Below are 15,654 nucleotides of genomic sequence, written 5' to 3'. Positions count from 1 at the left end.
TTTAAAATTTATTCCTCTTTTTCTTAGACTGATTTTGTGAATTGTGGAGGCAGATGCTAGCCTCAATAAATGAGCATACATCTATTTAATAGGGCTGTACTTTAATTCAAATTAGTGGTTTTTAATAAATAACAATTGCTCTATTAGACAAAAAAATCTCAGCCAAAATTGACTTCCGGTTACAATTCAGTACTTCTCTCCTATTTATAGAAATCCTAATCAGGTCATCTCTGTGTACTGTCTGATGATTGAAGAAGATTTAAAAAAATACAACCTAAAAGAATAATAAGTATTGTAGGTTTTTCTTTATCATTTAATTTGCAAATTAGTCATTTAAAAAAGAATGTTGGGGGCTTCCCTGATGGCGCAGTGGTTGCGCGTCCGCCTGCCGATGCAGGGGAACCGGGTTCGTGCCCCGGTCTGGGAAGATCCCACATGCCGCGGAGCGGCTGGGCCCGTGAGCCATGGCCACTGAGCCTGCGCGTCCGGAGCCTGTGCTCCGCGGCGGGAGAGGCCGCAACAGTGAGAGGCCCGCGTTCCGAAAAAAAAAAAAAAATGATGGGAACAATTGTAAAGATAAGACAACTGAGAAATTGTAAGGTATGCAAAGACAGATAATAGAGTTCCTCGTTAGTCATTTGAAATATGAAAACTTAAAAAAAATTTTTCTTACCTGAGTTGTCAATGCACTCAATAATATCTGCATTATTGGGTGGTATTTGTGGTGCACAGATATTGGTCAAATCCTAAAGAACAGGAAACATTTTCCCATTTGTAATGATTCTTTTCTTTCAATAATTATACACTGGATTTGTTCTCAAATTACCTCAGATTTTCTAAAAGGATACTAAAAGTAATCTGAACCTCATTTAGAAAGGCTTCCCTGGTTACTGTCATCTAATTTTGATGTACCTTTCTCTTCGTTTTCCCCATCGGCTATCCCAGAACAAAGAACAACCTAGACTGTTAGTGAACACTTACCGCAAGTTTGGGCTGCGCTCCTTCCACTGTCCACGAATGAATTGCTCCATCCAAACATTCAGGAACAGGCTTAAATCTGGCCCCACAACCAGGGACACCTCCACAGTCACAAAACATCAACAAAAATGGGACCACTCATGGTGAAAAGATAGGAATATTGCAATTAGCAGTGGGACCATATTAAAACAAAACAACCTGCTTTTATGATTAAATTTGAACCCCTAATATAACTCCATTTGATTCTAACATTATTATGAAAGTTTCAGAAAACAAGCTGAATAATGGTGAGATACCAAAATCTATGTGAGCCTCAGACTGCAATCAATTTTTATTTGTTAGATAGTATTCAGATTACAGATCATATTATACTATTAAAGCAGATGAGTCTTTTCTCTGTCATTACTTGGGAAAATATTAAAGGAAAAATATTCCTCAGAGACTGTAGCATCTGGCTCATCGCCACTGTAATTTCTATCATCATCCAAGGCAATGTTAAAGACCACCTGAAGAATCCATTGGATATTATGCCCTCATGTCTATATCCTTGACTAGGTCCACTCTAGTGACCGTACAATGTGGTCTATCTCTAAATGCTTCCATGCGTGGTACTTCCTTTTCATTATCTAAGTATCGTTGTGAAGTAAGTTTTATTATTTCACAGATGGCAAAAGCAAGGCTCAGAAAACTTGGGTAAACTTTGAAGGACTCAGACAATTGAATTTAGAAGCTGGAGTTTAATTCTTCATCTATTTGGCTCTCCTCTCCTTAGGCTGTGCAGCTTTAGCACAGCATGAAATCCCTTCAAGGTCTAGCCCCTGCCTATCGTTCTAGTCTCAACTCTCACCATGTTATCAAGCACATCCTTTATTCCTTCTATGCTGGAGTCCTTTATTTCAGTTACTTGCACTCTCATTCTTTTGGGATTTTGCACATGGATTTTTTTTTTCTTCTTGCATTGTGTTCCCCTTTTCTTGTCCACTAGGCTAGCTCCTATTCATCTGTTAAAACCCAATTCAGAGTTTACTTTCTCTATGTAGCCTTTTCTGATTGTTTCAGTCAGTTGTTTCTGACTGTCTTCTTCACTCAAATAGCAATTTGAACCTGTCTGTTATGGTACTTTCCTATTACATTGAGATTCAAAGCAAAAAAGTTTTTATCCTCCAGTGCACTCTAAGGGGTCAAGTTGTTTGATTTTTTTTTTCATGTCATAAACCCAACACCAAACATAGAAATTTCTTGATAATTGCACAAAATAAGAATTTGTAAAATATATTTCATCAAAGGATCAGAAAACTTTTTTCCTCTCCACAATTTTTTAGGGGGCACATAAAAACAGGACTGTTAAAGAACTTACATCCTAGGACCAAGAATCCCATGATGAGTAGTCCAATGCCAGCAGGACCAAAATGTACATTATTTTTGCTTGTTATCTGAAAAGCAGTGGTGTGACCTACATGAGCATTATTTGTTCCAGCGCTGACACTGTTTTTGTAGGTATCAGTGGTAACATCTGAGGAAGTAAGGCCATTTGTGCTAGTACTGGTATTATTTTTATTAGATGAGTCATCATCTTTCCAGGAACTACTTTCAAGTTTAATAATAATTGTACCAGTACAAGTTCTTTGAAGAGCATCTGTAACAAGGTTTAAAATGAAAGAAATATTTTATACATTTAGCGTAATAATTGTTGGACAATACAAAACTATTTTCTCTTTGCATCAGTACTTATTTCGATGTCTTTATTCCCACCAATTCGGTAACTCCGCATATTGTTTCTTGTCTGTGACTCAGTTTTTAAATCAAACCATTATGAATAAATATTAGTGCTTGAGAAAAACTGTCCTATGTGTTGAGAAACATACACAGTTAACACCACATTATGTATTGGTCAGCCGTGTGTCATAAGCCACTGTGGAGACATCTCTAGACCATGTGTTGCACACTTCTCCATGTATTAGACTAGATTTTGTTTGCTGTTTTACTGTCTTTCATCTTCAGTTCTTGTCTTTTTTCCTTTTATGGGCTGACAAAACCAACAGACTTTGGGCAGATTGGTCAGTCATTTGTGTAAGAATCTCCTACTGATAAAGTAGCATATCCTCAAGCTCACAACCAACAGTTCAAACAACTCATAGGAGAGGGAATTTGGCACTATTGGGGGAGGGGAATCTTCATATCAATCAAATGAAGCACTTTTGTTTCACAAGCAGATATTCCAAATTTGCTTTTTTCTTATCCTTCAAAGTTTCAGTAAATTATTGTGTTTGTTGACTAAACACAGGAGGAGAGACATTTGTGATTTGTTTCAAGTTAATGGTTCCACACTTGCTGTTGGCTTCAGCAAGTTACTATTATTGTTATTATTATTTCTATTATATAGATGTAAGCGCTGTTGTCAGACTTTGTCCATCGATGTCACTCTAGAATCTGGCACAATGGCTGACATTTGGTTAGAATTCGATACTTAGTTTCTGGATAAATGAATAAAGATATCCCTGGAAGTACATAACAGAGATAGGTTTACATACAGTCTATCTGATATCAAAGCCCATGCCCTTTTAGCCCAGCTATGCTGATTCTACTGTTACTGTTTTGTTGGAATACAACAATTCTATTGTACTGTTACTGTTTTTGTTATTTTTATTATTATCATCGGATCTAATGTTTATCCCCAGAAGGTGGTATTTTTTAATGACAAAGGGAATGCTCCCTATTTGCCATCAGCCTACAGTTTAGTAAATTAAAGTTCCAATTTCTCTTTCATGTGTCCAATTAAGCTTGATGTTGGATGTAAGAAAAGGAGTAAACTAGCAATTGCTTAAGACAATTTCAGCACTGAAATAAACTTTATATGTAGATGGAATAAACATTTCGATTTGTAATAAACATTTTTAAAACTACATTTATTTTGACTGATTGTGGAAAAGACCAGCATAATTTGGTAAAAATTCTGAATTGTTGAATGACTTTAAAGAAATGCTGTTTTATTTCTTTTAAACATGTGAAGCAAGTAGAAATTGTCAATCCCTTTTTAGGAATTGAAAGAAAAAGAGGAAGAAAGGGAGAGAAGGAGGGAGAAGGGAGGAAGAGAAACCGAAGTAGCAAATATTGCTTAGAATTAGCCTCGAGGAACTTCCCTCCTAGTGATTAGCCTAATTTAATTTTGTTGGTATTGAAAAGTAATATAAGCATGCTAATTCCAAATTGTTTACACGAAATTGTACATCAACTTTCCAAGGATCATGTAAAGTTAAGTTAGCTTGGCTTTGAGTCTGTTTGAAAATAATTTTACAGTACAATTAAAAATTTCAATTACTGACATTAATACGAACTAACATTTATTGAATGTCAGCACTCGTCTAGTGCTTTACATGTAGTAACTCCTTAAGTACTTCTAAATCCATAATGTTATTGGCCCATTTTATGGAAGAGAAAACTGAGGGATAAATGGGTTAAATAACTTCTCTAAAATCTTAGAGCTAGTAAGTGATGGTACGAGATACCAATCCAGTCTAATTCCAGAGCTCACGGTCTTAACCCTAAATTATAATGCCTCTTGTATCATTCAGGATTTGATTGTATAATACCCAATATGATAACTTTTGTTGGAAAAAGGGTTAGTTCAAAAGACAGTAATTTAAATTTTAGTTTCTGAACGTATATATAACTTCCAGTAGATGGGAAAAAATTAAATTGATTACTTACCATCTATAGCTAGAATTGTTCCTTGGTATTTTCCCCTAAGTATTTTATATTGTTGAACTGTAACTTTATTTCTCAAATTAATTATGCCCGTTTTTGAGCCAATAGCGATTAGGCCAGCTGGATTACTTCCCATTACATATCTGTATTTGAAAGACAATGGTACAAATTAATGTTAGCTATCTAAAGGCAGGGGGGAGAGAAAGAGAGATTTTGATTTTAAACCGTGTTTCCAGCCAGTAGTTGTAACTCCTGGATATAATTTTCAATTATTGGAGACTTTATTTTTGGAGGGGCAGTTTCAGCTGCTTGAGGACATTCAGAAATGGATGAAGATTTAAATTTAAGAAAAAAGAATTACTGAGCAGCCACCTGTGATGGAATGTCTATTACTTCTAGCCCACTTAGATGTGCCAATAATCCTGATACCTGCAGTCTCATTTTCATTTGATTTTGGTAGCATCAGAACTGTCCTGGACAGCCCAGATGCTGGGACTTCCTGGGCTGCTACTAATTCTAAACTATTCTCTTACCAAAGAAGTTACTTCTTCAGCAGCTTGGCTTTCATCCCTTCCCTATTTCCACTCCCCTCCCCATATACACAGTGAATATACAGGACTTCTTGTGGATTCCAAACTCTGTCCTTGTCTTGTGCCTCTATCCTATTCTCTATTCTCTTTCTCTTCTCATCTTTGACTTCGAAGTTTTCCTTCTCATTTATATGTTCGTTAGACAAACATTGGTTAGATAACTCTCTGTGTCAGGCATTGTGCTAAACTCAGGAAATAGAACTTGGAAAGCAGTCAGATAGGGGTGTGGTCTTCCCTCAGTGAACTCACATCTGTGGAGTACAAGAGAGCTTATCAGTAATGGCAGTGCAGTGTGATAAGAGCTATAACTGAAATACTCACATGGAGTGAGAGGAACACAGAGAAAGAACTTTAAAAACTCATTTGTGAGGTCTTTCCACTCCACCATTATTCCTGATCACAAGCACATTTGCAAAATACATGTGCACATATACACACAGATTTTTCATGATCAAGTAGAAACACTCGGATACGTAGAGTTAAAAAAAAACTACACAGCTTAATTTTTCCTTAATGTAACCAATTTTTCATATCAAGGTTATTGTTGACCAATATTACGTGCTGATTAAAGAGAGAAAGTAACTGAAATGCGTTAACTAAATTTAATTGATTTCAATCTGGGCAAATTTGCAATGGGAAAATCAATCCATCAAATCTTCCAAGGGGAATAACCATGATATGTAGTAATCAGCTAACTGGTCAATAAAATATATAAACACAGGAGTGTCAAACTCTCCAGATACAATATTTTCACATTTTAAACCTTCACATTTTTCCATCTTACATTTTGTGCAAATATTTATATTTTCTTAAGTTAAACAGTCTAAATTGGGTAACAATTCCCCAATTAGTACATTTTATGATTGAATTTCAAAAATGGTGACAAATATTTTAATTCAGGTACTTCAAATTTCTAAAAAGAACATATTTACTTAAGTTCAATATGTGGTGAAAATTAGTTGGAAAATGTCTGTCTTACCTAACAGTGGTTGAAGGTAGACCTGTGTCCAGATCAGTAGCTATAAAGTCTCCCAATTGATAGTTTTGTCCCATCTCACTAGTTACTACAAATGTCTTTGAACCTGGACGGAACACTGAGCCTTCAACTACATTTAACACAGTCACAGAGACTGCAGTTGCTCTGAGTTTATATTGAGACATAATTGATTGATGAAATTCAGCTTTATTTCTAACACCAAGACTAAGTTGCAGATTCTTCATAGCTTCATAATCTAGGGGCTAGAAAATACAGAGTGAAACAGTTTTACTATTGGGAAAAAACATTCTAGAGGAAAGAGAAATTCTTTGATAATAGGCAAAAAAGTTCTTACATCTTTTTCTTTAATTAAATATAAGTACATATAAATACACACTCTATTCTTACTTTATATTCAATTCAATACAAACACATGAAAATACAGTAAGAAAAAGTCCAATTGTCTTAGATCCTTTGTTGAAAAAGTTGAAAATGTATGAGTTCTAATTGTCCACCAAACTAAAAAACTTAAAATAATACAGGTGGTCAAATCCATGCATTTTGTAGTGCAAAGAGAGCTTATGTTAGTTGCTATCATTTCAGCTTTCTCAGAAAATAGCTCTATTTATTAGGAAGAATGGCCAAGTATATCATAGGTTCAATCATTTGACTGATTTTATCCATAAAGAACTATTTACAAGAAATTTGACTATGTATATGTGACTTCTTTCAATAAATCAAATAATAGAATGTAGTATATAAATAATAAAAAGAAATCCGTATTTTATTCAACATATCCTGGAAAAATTCAATTTATATTATAAAATTATCAAGTAATCATTTTCATTATGAAAGGCGGTGTCAAAATCCACTACTCATAAAACCACAACTATGCATTATCCCTATAAATACCACCTATATTTTTTAAAATTTTCACATAACAGTAATTTAGATGACCATCGATTCACACACTGAGATGTCTACTTAGCTAAAATTTTCAGTCTTTGCTCTAATATTAGCTTTATTTGCAACTCCAAGAATGGCTACAAAATTATGTATACATATACATCACACACACATATTACATATATATATAATGTAAAACTAACAAAAGAATTAATATATGATGCCATGTCTGGGAGAAAAATCAACAGAATTCCCATTTTACAGACAGAGATATTGAAGCCAGATAGATCAATTAATTTTCTAAAGTAATATCATAGTTTGGGGTGAAATAGATTAGGACTCAGTTTCCCCAGCAGGGAAACCTAGATAGTGTAGTGGAAAGAATGTGAACTTAATAGCTAGAGAAGCCTAGGTTTGAATGTCAGCTGTCCCACTTACTAGTGATGAGAACTGAGCAGGTTACAAACTCTCTCTGAATCTCAATGTATTTATTTGTAATGTGGGCATATAACCTATTTTACAGGGATGCTGTAGAGAATAAACTAAATCATCCGCACACTGCCTCAGTGAATGGAAGCTGTAGGCATGGTGACACTTTATGAAGACATATGAGACAAATGATCACACATTCCTATGGGGACAGAATTCCTTAGGAGTTTATTTCCCAGAGCAATTCTGAAAGAAGAAAACAGTTAAAAAGGTATTACATTTTACCATGAGGAATATGTATTGCATGCATCACGTACAATCCATGCACAGCTATTGCAGATTTTAAAAAATAGACTGACAAGTCTTGTAGCACAGGGTGAAATCTTCACTATCAGCTCCCTAGGAGTCAGACATTTTTCCCCCTTGAATCTCAGAAAAAATTCTACTGCAGGTAAATGTGGTGGATCAGTAATATAGAGGGGACACAGAAGAACTGTGTTGACTTGGACCAAGTCTCTAGTATACTTATGTCTGTAATAAGCCTGGGTCAGCTGCAGAAGTGAGATGAGAATGTGATAATCCTACAATTACAGTAATTTAATTTTAATTCTGTGAAAACACACTGGATGAACTAACAACTTTTAATTTATGTGGTGAATGTTATTAATGAATAATAATTGATGTACAGTGTTGACAGGGATACTTTTTTTTAGGCAATGTTTAATCTGCTTCAAAAAATATTCTTCAAATGTGTAAAACAAAACCTTAAGGATTAATCATATTTTGTTGTAAGCATATAATAAGATTTGTGTTTAAAAATGTATGATCTGTGAGGGAATATTGTATTGATAGAAAAGAGTTTCAAGTAAAAAGTTCAATGCCTGTCTTTATGAAATTATATAAGCAGAAAAACTCTCTATAAAAAAGCTCTATATCATGTATAATTCTAAAACACAGTAATTTTTATTCTTTCACCCACTCAAGTTTGTGAAATGTTAACATCATTTTAAGATTAACACTTTGAAAAAAACCAAGAAGACAAAATATTTAGGATAATTATTCCATACCTTAATAACCTTTAAAGTTCCCACATTTGTTCTTTCATTCATTTCTATGTCAAACCAATTTCCCTCATTTCCAGAGATAAAGAAAATGACTGCCATCCAGTTAGCTGAGAACTCCTCATCCAAATCAATTATTCTAATCTGGAGCAAATTTGAATTTAGAGCATTTTCTTCAACACTTATGGAATACTGAAACAAGAAGTAAAAAATTTTAGCACAAACTATGTGAGAAATAGAACTATATTAGTTTTATATAGAATGTTTATAGTTATTCATGATATAGAAAAGAGATCTATGTTTGTGGTCTCACTTTTCATTGTTCAAGTAGGGTTTTTTTTCATATGTATTATATAAACAAACATGAGAGGAAATATTTGTGTACATTTGGGTTGTGTGTGACTAAAGATAACATGTACATATATAAATAGAATTGTTTGAACAAATTTTAGAAGGTAATGAACCTAAAGTTGTTGTTAAATTCAAGGACTAAAACTTACTGACGGCTGTTCCATGTATGGGATGTTATCATTGACATCGAGGATTTTAATGCTGCATTCACACTCTGCTGCCATACCATCTGCCCCACCATCTCGGTCTGAGCCTCTTACAACTAGAGAGTACTGGCCATATTGCTAAAAATACACACAACAAACATTACCACAGTTGATGTAGACAGTTTTTATTTTGTCTCATAAAAGATCTTTTAAAATGTTGGATCAACATTTACATAAATCAATGATGAAGATAGAGGTAACACCGAATATTGAAAATTTGCAAATCTCACATGAATCAATATGAAGTTGCCACTTCTATTCCCAAAAATTCTTTTCCAGCATCATTTAAAAGAAGCAAAAATTTTAAAAGACATCATTCCTTATTATATGTTGAAAAAGTTTATAAAGGGTGAAGCAGAAGAAAATGATCAGGAGGGGAGAGATTAAGGTTTATGAAGAATTTATGGAATTAAAATTCTGTACCCCAAATTATCAACCCCTGAAGAATAAAGAGATAGCAAATGGTTTGCATTTTGGGGGGTGGCAGTACAGTTATTGATGATCTGTTTTCTTGATTCTACACAAAGGTACTTAAATTTTTAGAAGCTGGTAAAAGCCATGAAGCCTTTCCCAGACACATGCATATATGCATCCTCACTCAAAGTTGTGGATATAATTTTAGAGGATTCATAGTTAGAGACGTCTTGAGGGCTCTCCACAAATGCCAGGTTAAGAATATGTGCTCTGAAAAAAAGGGAGAGGGCTCAAATCAATAAGATTGGAAATGAAAAAGGAGAAGCTATAAAGGACACCACAGAAATACAAAGGATCATTAGAGACAAGTACAAGCAACTGCATGCCAATAAAATGGACAACCTGGAAGAAATGGACAAATTCTTAGAAAGGTACAATCTCCCAAGACTGAACCAGGAAGAAATAGTAAATATGAACAGACCAATCACAAGTACTAAAATTGAAACTGTGATTAAAGAACTCCCAACGAACAAAAGTCTAGGACCAGATGGCTGTGCAGGCAAGTTCTATCAAACATTTAGAGAAGAGTTAACACGGATTTCTTCTTCTGAAACTATTCCAAAAAATTGCAGAGGAAGGAATGCTCCCAAACTCATTCTATGAGGCCACCATCACCCTGATACCAAAATCAGACAAAGATACCACAAAAAAAAGAAAACTACAGGCCGATATCACTGATGAACATAGATGCAAAAATCCTCAACAAAATACTAGCAAACAGAATCCAACAGGACATTAAAAGAATCATACACCGTGATCAAGTGGGATTTGCCCCAGGGGTGCAAGGATTTTTCAATATCCGCAAATCAGTCAGTGTGATACACCACATCAACAAACTGAAGAATAAAAACCATATGATCATCTTAATAGATGCAGAAAAATCTTTTGGCAAAATTCAACATCCATTTATAATAAACACTCCCCAGAAAGTGAGCATAGAGGGAACCTACCTCAACATAATAAAGGCCATATATGACAAACCCACAGCCAACATCATTCTCAATGGTGAAAAACTGAAACCATTTCCACTAAGATCAGGAACAAGACAAGGTTGCCCACTCTCACCACTATTATTCAACATAGTTTTGGAAGTTTTAGCCACAGCAATCAGAGAAGAAAAAGAAATAAAAAGAATCCAAATCAGAAAAGAAGTAAAATTGTCACTCTTTGCAGATGACTTAATACTATACATAGAGAGTCCTAAAGATGCTACCAGAAAACTCTCAGAGGTAATCAATGAATTTGGTAAAGTAGCAGGATACAAAATTAATGCACAGAAATCTCTGGTATTCTTATACACTAATGAGGAAAAATCTGAGAGTGAAATTAAGAAAACACTCCCATTTACCACTGCAACAAAAAGAATAAAATATCTAGGAATAAACCAACCTAAGGAGACAAAAGACTTGTATGCAGAAAACTATAAGACACTGATGAAAGAAATTAAAGATGACACAAATAGCAGCTACATGTAAAAGAATGAAATTAGAACACTCCCTAACACCATACACAAAAATAAACTCTTAATGAATTAAAGACCAAAATGTAAGGCCAGACACCATCAAACTCTAGAGGAAAACATAGGCAGAACACTCTATGACATAAATCACAGCAAAATCCTTTTGATCCACGTCCTAGAGAAATGGAAATAAAAACAAAAATAAACAAATGGGACCTAATGAAACTTAAAAGCTTTTGCACAGCAAAGGAAACCATAAACAAGACAAAAAGACAACCCTCAGAATGGGAGAAAATATTTGCAAACAAAGCAACTGACAAAGGATTAATCTCCAAAACATACAAGCAACTCATGCAGCTCAATATCAAAAAAACAACCAATCCAATCCAAAAATGGGCAGAAGACCTAAATAGACATTTCTCCAAAGAAGACATACAGATTGCCAAAAGGCACATGAGAAGATGCTCAACATCGCTAATTATTAGAGAAAGGCAAATCAAAACTACAGTGAGATATCACCTCACACCAGCCAGAATGGCCATCATCAAAAACCTACAAACAGTAAATGATGGAAAGGGTGTGGAGTGAAGGGAACCCTCCTACACTGTTGGTGGGAATGTAAATTGGTACAGCCACTCTGGAGAAAGGTATGGAGGTTCCTTCAGAAACTAAAAATAGAGCTACCATATGATCATCAATCCCACTTCTGGGCATATATCTGGAGAAAAACATGGTTTGAAAGCATACATGCACCCCAATGTTCATTGCAGTGCTGTTTACAATAGATGAAAGCAACCTAAATATCCATCGACAGATGAATGGATAAAGAAGATGTGGTACATACATACAATGGATATTAGCCATTAAAAAGAATGAAATACTGCCAGTTGCAGGAACATGGATGGCCCTGGAGATTATCATACTAAGTGAAGTAAGTCAGACAGAGAAAGACAATATCATATGATATCACTTATATGCAGAATCTAAAAAAAAAAATGATACAAATGGACTTATTTACAAAGTGGAAACAGACTCACAGACTTAGAGAATGAACTTATGGTTACCAGAGGGGGAAGGGTGGGGTGACAGATAGATTGTGAGCTTGGGATTGACATGTACGCACTGCTGTGTTGAAAATAGATAACCAAAAAGGACCTACTGTATAGCACAGGGAACTCTGCTCAATATTATGTAACAACCTAAATGGGAAAAGAATTTGAAAAAGAATAGATACATGTATATGTATAACTGAATTACCTTGCTATATACCTGAAGCTATCACAACACTGTTAACAACTATACTCCAATAAAAAATAAAAAGTTAAAAAAATAATTAAAAATATAGATAACCAACAAGAACATACTGTATAGCACAGGAAACACTGCTCAATATTCTGTAATAACCTAAATGGGAAAAGAATTTGAAAAAGAATAGATACATTTATACATATAACTGAATCACTTCGCTGCACACCTGAAACTAACACAACATTGTTAATCAACTATAATCCAATAAAAAATAAAAATTAGAAAGAATAAAATATCTGCTCTGGTGGCTTGCCAGTGATTGCAGAGTTCCTTTACTTTTTAGAGCTATTCACCATTACATCTCTTTTCATGTTAAAGGAAACCCACTGGGCTCTTTAGGAAAGTTTGAGAGAGAAATACCTAAATAGTCAATTTCTTCTTATGGTAATTTTCAAGCAAGTAAAAAAGGACATAATGGTAACCTAGAAACTGATGGCATTTGGATCAATAAAGAGTGTTAAAATAATCTGATCTATCCTAAATCTAGGAATCATTAGCAGGGAGATGTCATTTTAAAATAACTATAATACTTAAAATCAAATTTAATTAAATATCAAATAGAAAATAAAACTTCCTCATTTATAACCCCAAAATATATGCACATCAGTTATATTCTATCCACATTAAAAAACATAATGGAAAAAGTTGATATTTTAAAATTAAAACAAGGGACCACGTGGCATTATAGAAACCATGCAATGCTGGTTCTAATTTGGTAACAATCAATAATTATTTTTTTATTTGTAAATGAAAAGACTGGTCTGGATGTTACTTAATTCTTTTCCATCATTCTGATTCTGTGATTCATTTCCCAAAGTACTCAGTGGGCTGTCAGTAGGTGAGATATAGGGAGAAAAAAAAAAAAGGGGTTCTCTTAAATGCGCCTAGGATATGCTGGCTTAAAGAAAGATAAACAAACAAATAAACAGAACAAAAAAAGAAAGATAAACAAGTTTCTTAGCCTGTCAAAATTCTTGGAGCTTCTACCGTGTTCACACACATTGTGACTCACCAAGATGGGAGACATAATAGCAATTGTTTCTTAAATTTATTTCATTATAGGACATACTTTAAAAAAAAAAAAAGGAGCTTTTGCCTCTACCTGTGTGTATTTTTATGTACTCGCAGATGTAGATTTCTTAAATTGAGACAAATGCTAAGTAAGATTAAATGAAAGATGAGTATAAAATCTATTTGAGGGATTCCTATTTTTTTCACCTCACACATATTTATGTCATTACCATTATGTGGAAAGGTTATGTAATTAAAATTTTAAAGTACTGTTTTCTTTTTTTTTCTTAGAACTCTTGCTTTTAGAATCAGTTCCTTTGAGACTACAACTCACTCAAAGAAAAAAAAATTACCTCTCTGTCCAGAAAATTATTCATTGTTCGAACTTCTGCAGTGTATCTGTTGATAATAAACATTGGTGAAGCAGAAGGTTCTTGTCTTAGGATCTTGAAGGCAATTTTTGAGTTCAAATTATTTGGTTCATCTGCATCAGTAGCATTGAGTATCATCACCAGTGTATCTAGAAATCAAGAGAAATTGATTGCAAATGGACAGTTTGCATTTTTGTTGTAGTATAATAGATATTGTTTTTCCAACAAGGTGGTTAGGGTTAGTTGGTCCATATAATGGGCACTCTACCACTTTCCCTTTCTACTGCTTCGACATACCAATATCTTAGCTCCTTTCTATACCTTTGTCTTGATGAAAAGATCACATTTTACCAGGGACCTTAGACATTACTTATAGCTAGAAAACAAAGAAATATTTTCTTCTGCCTTTCCATTTCTTATTCTAGTATAATTCTTTTTTTAAAAGGCTGCTATGGTGAAACAAAATGATATAAGGAAGGCCAGACCAACTCATTCCCAGCTATAGCACTTTCTAACTATGTGATCTTGGCCTCAGTTTCCACATCTGTAAACAGGGATGATAATAGTACTGTCCTCATTGAGTTCATGAAAGAATTAAACATCTATATGAAGAAAATTATGTGAAGTTCCTATTGAATAATGCACATTCAATAAATATATATTATTGTTGTATTTTGCGTGGTCTCTAGTAAAATGCTAGGTAACTAGTAGGTTTAAAAAGACGCTTGTTTAATTACATACTTTGTCCTACCCCTCACTTTTTCCAGTAATCTTATTAGCAGTTTTGATGAAGAACACTGGAGAATGTGAAAAGCTGCCAGCATTCATAAACTAGACTCCTCTACAATCAACTCTGTTCCAAGCACAATTGGCCTGTCTGTAGACACCAACTACCAGCTCCCATCTCTCTCTCTCTCAATCTCTGTGTGTGTATTCATTTTAGCATCATTTTAAAAATGTTTTCAGAGGCAATTAATTCATTAATTATGGTGCGTTCATACAACGAAATCTCATGAAATTGTTAAAAGGAATGAAGAAACATGTATTTCCTAATATGGAAATGTGTTCAAAATATATTTCAATAAAAACTCACATTGTGGATAAGCATGTAAAATATGGTCACATTTGTTTCTTCTTTGGAAACATGTTTATATATATTTACATGATTATAGAAAGTATGTACCTAAGTAACTAGTGATGGTACTTGCCCCTGAAAAATGGTGCTGGGGAGAGCAAAGAACACATTTCTATTCTGTTTTTACTCATATTTTGTGAATTTTTACAATGAACATTCTTTTTTTTTTAACATCTTTATTGGAGTATAATTGCTTTACAGTGTTGTGTTAGTTTCTGCTGTATAACAAAGTGAATCAGCTATATGCATATGTATATCCCCATATCTCCTCCCTCTTGTGTCTCCCTCCCTCCTACCCTCCCTATCCCACCCCTCTAGGTGGCCACAAAGCACCAAGCTGATCTCCCTGTGCCATGCAGCTGCTTCCCACTAGCTATCTATTTTACATTTGGTAGTGTATATATGTCAATGCTACTCTCTCACTTCGTCCCAGCTTACCCTTCCCCCGCCCGTGTCCTCAAGTCCATTCTCTACAGCTGTGTCTTTATTCCTGTTCTGCCCCTAGGTTCATCAGAACCATTTTTTTTTAAGATGCTGTATATATGTGTTAGCATACAGTATTTGATTTTCTCTTTCTTACTTCACTCTGTATGACAGACTCTAGGTCCATCCACCTCACTACAAATAACTCAGTTTTGTTTCTTTTTACGGTTGAGTAATATTCCATTGTATACATGTGCCACATCTTCTTTAT

The 15,654-nt window shown here is 34.3% G+C and overlaps 1 protein-coding gene across 1 annotated transcript in view; it reads right to left on the bottom strand.

Annotated features, from left to right (window-relative positions):
* Nucleotides 1-15,654, bottom strand: part of DSG1 (desmoglein 1) — a 39,883-nt gene that overhangs the window by 8,392 nt on the left and 15,837 nt on the right. The window contains exons 6-13 of the mRNA XM_007130547.4: nt 13,808-13,974; nt 9,146-9,280; nt 8,652-8,837; nt 6,253-6,512; nt 4,687-4,826; nt 2,336-2,614; nt 982-1,115; nt 674-746 (exon numbers count right to left, since the gene is read on the bottom strand). Of these exons, the coding sequence (XP_007130609.1) occupies nt 674-746; nt 982-1,115; nt 2,336-2,614; nt 4,687-4,826; nt 6,253-6,512; nt 8,652-8,837; nt 9,146-9,280; nt 13,808-13,974 (1,374 nt within the window). The remainder of the gene's footprint in view (nt 1-673; nt 747-981; nt 1,116-2,335; nt 2,615-4,686; nt 4,827-6,252; nt 6,513-8,651; nt 8,838-9,145; nt 9,281-13,807; nt 13,975-15,654) is intronic.

The sequence above is a fragment of the Physeter macrocephalus genome, chromosome 19 (assembly GCF_002837175.3).
Source record: "Physeter macrocephalus isolate SW-GA chromosome 19, ASM283717v5, whole genome shotgun sequence".
NCBI lineage: Eukaryota > Metazoa > Chordata > Mammalia > Artiodactyla > Physeteridae > Physeter > Physeter macrocephalus.
The sequence above is the reverse complement of the archived record's forward strand: the minus strand, read 5'-3'. Positions and strand labels throughout refer to the sequence as shown.